Below are 10,508 nucleotides of genomic sequence, written 5' to 3' on the forward strand. Positions count from 1 at the left end.
TTTTTTTTGAGGAAAAGAAGATATTGTTTATAAACATGTTTTAATTTGTTTTGGGAGTGTTTGACATAGAAATAGATAAACGTTATAGAGAACTAAGAGCATCCACAATGGAGACCTCCATTTTTTAATGCTTAAATGGGTCTCACATGTACACATCACTCATTTATAATTTTTTAATAATAGTACCTAATAAGTACTCAATCCCTCCAACTCAAACATCTCACACAAAGTTCTTAAATGGGACCCACAAATCAACTATAAACAACTTATATCAATGCATATCAATTTTTAATATTAAAAAGGTGTGGGTCCCACTTAAGATTGGGAGTCTTAAGTGAGACCCTGGATCTTATAGGACCCCTAAAAAATTTCTCCACAATGGGGGTACCTATTAGGTACCAGGTCTTAAATAGTTAAGACCCTACCATTGTGGATGGTCTAATGTTGTCCAAAACCCAAGTCTTGCCAAAAGTCACCTTTTGTGTTTCTCAATTTAGAGAGTTTTAAGTTTTATACAATATATGTAACCTCCTATCCTATCTTTTATCCCAAAGCATCCCTTTTTTCGAAGGTTGAAAAGAAAGAAAGTATTTTGATAAACATCCAAAATTAGTATTTTAAATTCCTGTGTTAATTTCTACGTTTTTGGCAATGCTAGCATTAATCAAATTCAAATTAAAAATGAAAACTTTCTAGCTATCGTACTCTTTTGCAGGTATGTATTGTCGTCTCGTTGTCATGTATGCAGTTTAAATCACTAGAGACATTCATTGTAGGTCATAGGACAACTGTTATATAACATTGTCACCAAAAGTTAAAAACATGACAGATAAATTTCAGGCTTAGAAAAAACATTGAAGGATAACTGTTAATTACTCTAGTGATTAACATTAATCCTTACGAAATTATTAACACAAGTTAACAACGGTAAAGAAAAGTAAATATAAAAGATGAGATCCATATACCCTCCCTACCCTTACACATTTAACTAAATCTAAAGTCTAAACTAGTGAGTGATATATTAGAAATGTCTGCTAATCTAAACAGAACCCTTTCCCTTGTGCTGAACAAGATGATCTCAAGCGATCTAAATGGTTAGTGAAAGCTGCTAGCTCTGTTAAATTACAAGTCTAATAGCTCTGCAAATGGCTGGTCCTAGGGAAGTACAGGGACCCATTCATATCGTCCTGGGAGAGGTACATCATTCACTACATCAAAATTGTACCTGCAAAATACAAACAACATAACACATTGGCGTATTGCATGTTAGTATTAATAATTAAGAAACAAATCCAAAACAAAAAATAAAAAGAAAATCACTAATTTAATCACTAATACATACTTTTCCATAAATAATGCTTGTTGCTGCTTCTCTGCCAAGGCAAAGAATTCATCCACTTCATAAGTTGTTGGAGTATTTCTTTGCATGTGTTCTTGAATAGTGCGGTTCGTCCTTTGTCTTGTGGTTGAACCAGGGGTATGAATGATACTTGGATCCCTGATTAAACTACAAGGTGTGCTTTCTCTAGTGCTTCTGTTAACAACAAAAAAATTACTATTAAAATGGCTTAGCAAAGGAATCTAATAGAATAGGAAAAAATTAAAAGTAATGGCAGCCATAGAAAATGCAAATGTTGGCTGGATATCAAAAGTTTCTGTACCAGAACTGTGTGATAACTGCTGACAGGAAAATTAGTGAAAAAATAAAATGGATTGTTTTTGCTCGCTCAAAAACTCTTCAAATTGGAAACTAGAGACAAACTCCTACTCTAGAAAAGTAACTGGCATTTATTGGAGACAAGCCCTGACTCAGTGGGCTCAAGCAACAAAAAAAATACAAGGAAAGAGATGGCCATATCTTTCTCATTCACTGCAAAACCAAACAGAAATCTGAAACACATCAAACTGAAAATAGGCCCCATGTATGTATATGACACACCTTTGCTAACACGACACATGAGAGTTATGGCTGCTGGTATTACTATAGTAAAAATCATTTCATCTTGGCTGCTTATGGAGCATAATATGTGACATATCTTAAGCATAATCAACAAAGACCAGAAATATTCGCTCATGCTCAACAAACACCAGAAATATTCGCTAATGAAAAACACACATTCAAGCTGTCAGTAAATTGCAACCGGTTAATGAAGATTGGACAAATAATATTTTACGTTACGTAAAATCAATTTACAAAGTGAACTTGGAGCATCCAATCTTTCATTCAGTGGTTCGACAAAGTGAATGTGTATTTTCCCTACCTGCAGAAAATCCCAGATGAATAGTAAACTGGGGCAATCAAGGTTAAATTCATACACTTATAATCTCTCAAGAGTTAATCTAAGGTCATCAGAATCTTAGAATCCAAAAGGGATTCTAACATCTCAGGTTGATACATGACTAATTAAGGAAATATGTAATTTTGTAATTTCCACCCGTTTTTTCCCTTAAAAAGACAATTGGAAAAAACCCAAAAAACGAGTGGAATTACAAAACTGTCTCAAAATACGACTCAATTAAGATTGCTAAATCACAATTAGTCAACAACTAAATCTGTAGAGACAGTAATGCACCACCAATAACTACTTTAAGAGTAGGCATCTTCACTATGTTTTTTCAACAAAATCCCAGAAATTATTTTCCATTTTGTTGGTTATGTAATCAATGAACATGAAAAAAGATTGAAACTTTGTCAACACCCTGCTGCATTATTGGTACCACAATTCATTAATGTAAGGATATAATAATAGCAAACAAATTTTACTAGTACCATTAAATTCAATATACTATGTACGAGAGACTGTAATTGAAGAAAAACAGAGACACAGATACCAATGCAGCAGATAAAAAATACAAAGATGCAGCAGTAAATAATAACTACACTGAGAGAGATACAAGTTGCAGAGAACCTATCACAAGTCACAGAAGTTACAAATTTGAGCAATCCTTTGTACTAACAGAACTTTACCTCAGTGCTACCAACAATCACATGAAAGTTAAAAACATTAAACGAAAATCTAGGGACTAAGACCACACAATAAAAAAAATAATAGTTGTGACTTTTGTTTGAAAGTTTAACTCAGTACCAACAATCACATGAAATGAAAGTTAAAAACAATAAAAATATTATTAATATTATTATTTTTTAAAAATATTATTATAATTAAAAAAGCTGAAGAAGTAAAAAGGAGTTGTAACTTTTGTATGTCCATATAAAAATTGTTTTTTAATGGAAATGCATACAAAAATTTGTAAATCCCTATTATTTGAAAAATTGTTATTATTATCACTCACTTCACTAAAAAAACAATTTTAATTTGAATGAATATAAAAAATAAAAAAATAAAAAAACAGAACAATCACATGAAATTGAAAAATACATAAAACCCTATTCTCTGCTATGAATTTCAATTTCCTTCATACAAAAATAGAAACATGAAATTAACCAAATGAAAATTCTAAAAACCAAATCAACACTAATATGCAACTAAATTCAATACATAAATAACATCATAAAAATTCAATTTTTTAGAAATAACACAAAGGGGAAAGAAAAAAAAAAGACACAAAAATTGAAAAAATTGAATAAAAACAAACCAAAATTGAAGAGTAATTATACCTATCTCTACCATCAATCTCTGCGAAATTTTCACCAAAAGAACCTTCAACAGCGAAATCACCATCGCGATTCTCATTCTCATCTTCAGCACATAAATTTCCCAATTTTTCATCCGAACATTCACGAAGCCTAGAATTTCCAGCGGGAGCAGTGTCCTTGCGAGGTGGAAGCGGCGGAGGAACCTTACGGAGGCGGCGGCTACGGAGCTGGAGGAAGGAAGAGGAATCAGAGTGATTCGGCGGAGATTTCTGGAGAGCAAGGGTTTTGGCACGTGTCCGGACACCAACGGCGGTGGCGTGAGACGGTGATTCCATGATTACGGCGGCGACATCGCCGGTGGTTTTGGATTTCCTCATGTATTTACCCATTGAATTGAAAGAGAAGAAAAATTGAGAAGAGAAGCGGGAAGAGAGAGAAAGATACGAGTTTTTGGGGGCAACACGCAATTTATGTACTCTACTATATTTTCTCTCTCCTTTTGTGAGAAAAAAAAATTAATTTCTTCTCTCTTTATTTAATTTAAATTAATTTAATTTGATATATACTCTTTCCTTTTTTTTTTTTTTAACAAGATATATACTCTTTTCTTTTCTGAAGAAACGTTGGTTCAGTTGGTAAGAAACAGGTCACTTCTCTTTGGAAGGTTGAGTGTTTGATTCCTGCTGTCGATGTGAGGACGGTGTTGGTGGGTGATCTGTAAATATATATGTATGTGTCATTTGGGTCTGGAGGTCTGTCCTAACCCTGATGGTGACTGAAGCCGAATCCACCTAAACTTTTTGTAAAAAAAAAAAAAAGAAGAATTGATATATATACTCTTTCCTTTTCTGAAGAAGTTGACATATAGTAAATGTTTAAATAATTAATTTAATTTAATATATACTTTTCCTTTTTTTTTTTTTAAGTTGATATATAAAATGGAGTAGTGCTAAATGGTGTGACACACCACATGCACGATGAGAGCATGAATTATTAAAACACGCTATGTATGAATTTTATTTAGCTTGTGTGAATTTTTTAAAATAAATAAATATAAATCAAAATATTTGACAAAAATAAATACATATCCCACTTCCATGATCTCCACTCCTGATCTTATCTTTTGTCACCACCACCTCACCGCTTCAGCAAGTGCTACCTCAATTAATCAATGAGTCTTGTTAACGAGTGCCTCCGGCATATTCTTTAAGCATTTTAAAATAAATAACTACTCCCTCCGGTCCTTATTATAAAAAACATTTGACTTTTTAGGTTCATTGTTTAAGTGATGTATCTCGTTATAAATGTAGGTTAGATACATCACTTAAACAATGAACCTAAAAAGTCAAATGTTTTTTATAATAAGGACCAGAGGCAGTACTATTTTTTAAAAAAGTCAAATATTTTGATTTCCAAAGCATTGATTACATGCATTTTTATAATATATTTACTACTCATGATCCTTAAATAGTGTCTCGGGACACTCTTTAACATTTCCCTTAATTCAATTGCTTCTTTTCTTTTACAATTTAGTTGATTTGCAATCAAAATTAGTTTTTTTTTTGAAGAGACAATCAGAATTAGTTGGATACTTCTATATTTGCCAATGTATTGATTTTTTGTTTGTTTATGTTTTAATAATCATGTGTGAACATGGTGTGGTGGTGTTGGTGATGATAATATTCTCTACCAACATGCCAAAACATCATGATAGGCCATATTATATGTTAAAGTGCTGGATGCTATATAGGTAGCACTTGCTGAAGCGGTGAGGTGGTGGTGACAAAAGATAAGATCAGGAGTGGAGATCATGGAAGTGGGAAATGTATTTGTATTTGTTTTCTATTTTTGTTTTTACTTGTGATCTGTGAGGCCCATGCATGCATGCGATCAAAAAACTTATTGACATATTTTTCGTTAATAATTCAAGACAAAATTATTATTAGGATACTTCCTCAATTATTTAATCTTTTTCAATATATTAATCTAAATTTGGCTTAGTTACGAATAAAAATAACTTCAAGTTTATTTGAATTTAGTGCATTTTGTTTTGGGTTAATAGTGTTTTTTCCCCTGTAATATAGGTTATTTTCCGGTTTTCGCCCATATAAAATTTTCGGTTTGATTTGCATCTTTGTAAAACTTTTTTTTTCCGGAAAACACCCCTCCTCCATCCAACTCATCAAATGCACATATGTGGCGTTGACTTGGCTTTTTTTTAAAAAAAATTTTATTGTCCACAACATATTTTATTTTTTAAAATATTTAAAAATTAATTTTCAAAAATAAAAAAATCTAAAAAACATAAAAATATTCAGATTTTTTTCCAAAAAATTAAAAATCGAAAAAAAAGTCAAATATTACAAAATTAGAAAAAACGATAAAATTTTTTTGAAATTTTCGGTTCTTTTTCGAAATTCAAATATTAAAAAAATCAAAAAAAATATTCGGTTTTTTTTAAATTAATTTTTTTAAAAGATTCTGGAATTTAATTTTCAAAATAAAACAAATTTAAAATTAGAAAAAATAAATTCGAAATTTTCAAAAAAAAGTCAGATTTTTTTCCGATAAAAATAGTTTTAAAATTTTTTCTACAAAAAATAATTCTGGAAAATATTTTATTTTTAAAAATCTAGATACAAATTTTTTACAAAAAATATTGAAATTAAATTCTTTTATAAAATCTATTGAAATTAAAATTTTGGAAAAAAAATCATTTTCTAATTTAAACAAAAAATACAAAATTTGGAAAATATTTTTCGTAATAAAAAAATTTCCTGAATTATAAAAATTTCCTGATTTTTTTTATTTTCAAAAATTAATTTTCAAATTTTTTAAAATATTTTTATTTCTAAATAAATTTTTGTTATCATTTTTTTAAAAAAAACAGGCACAAATGCCAGTTGTACCCTTAAAAAAGTAAAAAATAAAATTAATTATAGAGTCAGCACGCCACATATGCATATATGCACAGTTAGCATGCCACACAGTGTACCACGTCAGCAAATATGGACAGTCATATGGGGGAGGGGTGTTTTCCGGAAGAAAAAAAAAGTTTTACAATGATGCAAATCAAACCGAAAATTTTATAGGGGCGAAAACCGGAAATGACATATATTACAAGGATGAAAAACACTATTAACCCTTTTGTTTTTTATATTACAAACACTAAAAATAACTTCTAAATCAAAAGCACTCAAATGCATATTTCAGCTTATTAAATTTTTTCTTTTTCTTAATAAAAAAGCTATATGATCTAAAGCACAAAGTGTGCCACGTAGATGAGGAAAGTATGGCTACAATTCAACATAAAAATGGCTTCACAAAGCATAACTAACCAATAAAATAGTTAAAGCATAACTTTAAAGCCAAACACCTTAAACACAAAAGAGGATTTCGTGTAACTCGATTTTGAAACCTTTGATATTAGTCTTAAGTATCATGAGTGAAACTTAACGGATTAGAGTAAATTAGCAATAATGATTTATTTTTGTTGCATTTTGAGCATTCTAAATAGTCCAAACACAAGTCATCTAAATTAGGTATAACTTTTTGTATACACTTTTACCGTTTAAATAAAGGCCATGAAATGATCGAACGTGTTCCAGATAGCATGACTAATGCCCAAACAATTCAACGCCAAAACGAATAGTCCACAAATAAGAGTCGGATATGTTTCATGTAATCTACACACCGACTAAAAAAATTATTCCAATACGAGGCTCCACGATGTGAAGAAAATCAGAAATTTTTTGGAGGGGTTTATCTTCAAGATAATATACTCTTTATGGTTGAGTAGGATAGTTCTTTTAAATTATCATTGTCAGTGGTAACTATGGAAGCAGATGTATCATTTTCAATAAATGTGGAGATTGTTGGTGTTGAGTGAAAATATAAATGTTCAAGAAGTATTATTTTGCTCAGATTTATAAAGGAAGAAGGAGACCATTTATATATATGAGTTCTAGTTCTTCATTACAAGATGCGTAAGTTAAAAACACTTTAAGCTTTTATATGACTCTTCCTTTTTCTTGTCTCGAGAAAAATAAAGACTCTTCCTTTTCTCTTATACTCTTGTCTTAGAGTGTTGAGATGTAGTTAGGTATTTGAGTAGTCTATATGTTGTAAAAATCCGAGTATAATGTTATTATCTAGTTGTCATTATTGATCCAACATGTTTTTTTTCTTCCAAATTTGGAGGTTCCACATATGTTGTTGTATTATGATTGTGTTCTTTTCTTTTATGCCAGTGTTTCCCTACACTGGTATCACAACATAATCCAAATTGATGGAGGAAAGGAAGTGGGATCATGGTATGGATCAAGTATAAGAGGTGGAAACTCACACTTAAGGGGGGAAGTTGCTGGGTTTCAAGCATAGTGGTTAAGTCTTGCCTCATCTATTAATGGGTAAAATGTTGGATATATAATAGTGGTGATCCATATATGCCTTAAGGTTTTGGATGAAGATGTAACGTCTCCCGCTCTTATGGTCCTCGAGCATGAGTTTGTTGTTACTCTTAATGCTCCCTGGCCTTCCCAACAATCAGGGATTTATACATTGTTTTTATGCCCATATGGTATTTTCTTTTCCTAGGACTAGGAGAAAGTCATTTTGATAACTGTCCATTAATATTAGCAATTTACATTGAAATCGTTAAGAAGGGATCAAGGGAACGACTCTATTTCTTTTATCATGATTATTATAACTTTGATCAAGTAGCTTAGTGGTCAAAATTTCATTGGATAATATAAATAAATGTAGAATTGAAAATCCAAACATGGGAATGGATTGTCTCCGGTGTAAATTGAAAGTCCAAAAATTAAAGAAATTGAAGAGTACTTATACCTATCTCTACCATCAATCTCTACGAAATTTTCACTAAAAGAACCGTCAACAGCGAAATCACCATCACTATTCTCATTCTCTTCTTCAACACAGAAATTCCCCAATTTCTCAACCGAACACTCATGAAGCCTCGAATTTCCAGCGAAAGCGGTGTCCTTGCGAGGTGGAAGCGGCGGAGGAACCTTACGGAGGCGGCGACTATAGAGCTGGAGGAAGGAAGAGGAATCAAAGTGATTCGGCAGAGATTTATGGAGAGCGAGGGTTTTGGCACGTGTTCGGACACAAACGGTCGTGATATGAGAAGGTGATTCCATGATTACGGCGGCGACATCGCCGGCGATTTTGGATTTCCTCATGTATTTACCCATTGATTGAGAAGAGAAATTGAGAAGAGAAGCAGGAAGAGAGATAAAGAGAGGAGATTTTGGGGGCAACACAATTTATGTACTCTACTATATCTTCTCTTTCCTTTTGTAAAAAATAATAGGTTTAATAGCAGTTTAAGCCCCCTAACTTTCCCAAAGTTGTGATTTTAGCCCCCTAAGAAAAAAAACTACAAAACCGTCCCCTAAGTTTTGCACCTGTGGCAGTTTTGGCCCCCAAGGCCAATTTTGACTCGGTCTACGCTGACGTGGCACCCTAAGTGAGGTGCCAGGTGTTATTTTTTTTATTTTTTTTTGCCTTGGGGCCCAAAACTGCTACAGTTGCAAAACTTATGGGCGGTTTTGTAGTTATTTTTCTTTTTAGGGGCCAAAATCACAACTTCGTGAAAGTTAGGGGGCGGAAACTGGTATTAAGCCAAAAAAAAATAATATATTCTAATTTTATTTAACTTAATTTAATTTAATTTGATATATACTCTTTCCTTATTTTTTTTAACAAGATATATACTCTTTCCTTTTCTGAAGAAGTTGACATATAAATGTTTAAATAGTTAATTTAATTTAATATATACTTTTCCTTTTTTTTTGAAGTTGATATATAAATGTTTAAAAAAGTTTGTCTATTGTCTTCACGAGTTTAACTCAGTTGGTAGGGACAATGCATACGTCTTAAATCAGCTACAAGCACCAACTATTTATTAAAAAGTTACGCTCCTTCCGTCCCATTTTAAGTAAGTCTTTTGTTCATTTTACACATATTAAGAAAAATTGTATAAGTCTTTTGTCTTGTCAAGTATTGGTGCATTCCTCCTTATCATAAATTTAAAGTTGAATAATACAAAAGTTGAATAATCTCTACTCATATCCTTATCATAAATGTAGCTTTATTGTTCATTCCATCGATTTTTTCCAAAAAAAAAAAACAAAATAATACATTTAAAAATACGGGTCGGGCAGTCCCATCGGGCCGTGTAGTCCACTACTAATTGGGTTGGGCTCAATTTTAGTAGCCCATGAATCAAGTGGGCCAACCCACTCATATCCATTTATATGAGCTGGCCCACCGGGGCGAGGCAGGCTGGGCCAGGCCGGCCCATTTGACAGCTCTAGGAACGACACACGAACAAGGCTTCACAAGTTTCTTTACACTTCAGGGAAATTGAATATAGGGCAGAGGAGCTGTTGTGAACTTTCAAAATAATAGGTAGTCTCAGGAATGGAACTTAAGTGAGATGTACGACTGATGAGAAAGTGTTCTTTTGATTTTTTTTGATATACATAAGTTTGTCATCATTAAAAATGGGAAGATTGTTGAACCAAAGTGGGTTTCACTGTTTTAGAACAATATCTCTAAGATTTTGATGATAAGAATGTATGAAAGAACAATTTGATACTATAATGTGTGTTTAAGTATGCAAGAGCATATAATTAAATTCTGACTTCAAAGTCAATGGTTTGGTTCTGAGTTGTTTGAAGAAATTACAAGACGACACATATTTTACAAGTGTCAAAACTCTGTCAAATTCAAAAGCCTACAAACACTTAAAAAATTCTTACAAACTTAGGATCTTAGAACTTGATAGCCTCAGAAGTTTCTTAATCTTAAAGTTAGTTTTACCACTCTTTGAGTTCTAAAGTGTCATCCCATACAAACTCTTTTGTAAAACCCTGATTGTAGA

At 31.9% G+C, this 10,508-nt stretch overlaps 2 protein-coding genes across 2 annotated transcripts; both read right to left on the reverse strand.

The window, feature by feature from the left end:
* Positions 1 to 862: 862 nt before the first annotated feature.
* Positions 863 to 4,067, reverse strand: LOC146907233 (cyclin-dependent kinase inhibitor 3-like). The gene is made up of 3 exons (XM_085725777.1): positions 3,620 to 4,067; positions 1,343 to 1,534; positions 863 to 1,225 (listed from the first exon to the last, which is right to left on the reverse strand). Exons 1-3 carry the CDS (start codon positions 3,985 to 3,987, stop codon positions 1,156 to 1,158), a joined length of 630 nt encoding a protein of 209 aa, XP_085581903.1. The 5' UTR covers positions 3,988 to 4,067; the 3' UTR covers positions 863 to 1,155.
* A 4,097-nt stretch (positions 4,068 to 8,164) lies between these two features.
* LOC146907234 (cyclin-dependent kinase inhibitor 3-like) lies at positions 8,165 to 8,814 on the reverse strand. The gene is made up of 2 exons (XM_085729053.1): positions 8,447 to 8,814; positions 8,165 to 8,219 (listed from the first exon to the last, which is right to left on the reverse strand). Exons 1-2 carry the CDS (start codon positions 8,812 to 8,814, stop codon positions 8,165 to 8,167), a joined length of 423 nt encoding a protein of 140 aa, XP_085585179.1.
* Between the last annotated feature and the right edge of the window lie 1,694 nt (positions 8,815 to 10,508).

Source organism: Medicago sativa, chromosome 7 (genome assembly GCF_051527215.1).
Source record: "Medicago sativa cultivar Bolivia chromosome 7, Bolivia_mono, whole genome shotgun sequence".
NCBI classification, from domain to species: domain Eukaryota; kingdom Viridiplantae; phylum Streptophyta; class Magnoliopsida; order Fabales; family Fabaceae; genus Medicago; species Medicago sativa.

Excerpts from the sequence above, each read along its gene's own strand:
- LOC146907234 (XM_085729053.1), bottom strand. The coding sequence starts at position 8,814 with ATGGGTAAATACATGAGGAAATCCAAAATCGCCGGCGATGTCGCCGCC. Across the intron at positions 8,220-8,446 it reads GAGATTGATGGTAGAGATAG|TTATCAAAATGACTTTCTCC; the intron begins GTATAAGTACTC and ends ATTAATGGACAG.
- LOC146907233 (XM_085725777.1), bottom strand. The coding sequence starts at position 3,987 with ATGGGTAAATACATGAGGAAATCCAAAACCACCGGCGATGTCGCCGCC. Across the intron at positions 1,535-3,619 it reads GAGATTGATGGTAGAGATAG|AAGCACTAGAGAAAGCACAC; the intron begins GTATAATTACTC and ends TGTTGTTAACAG. Across the intron at positions 1,226-1,342 it reads CAAGCATTATTTATGGAAAA|GTACAATTTTGATGTAGTGA; the intron begins GTATGTATTAGT and ends TGTATTTTGCAG.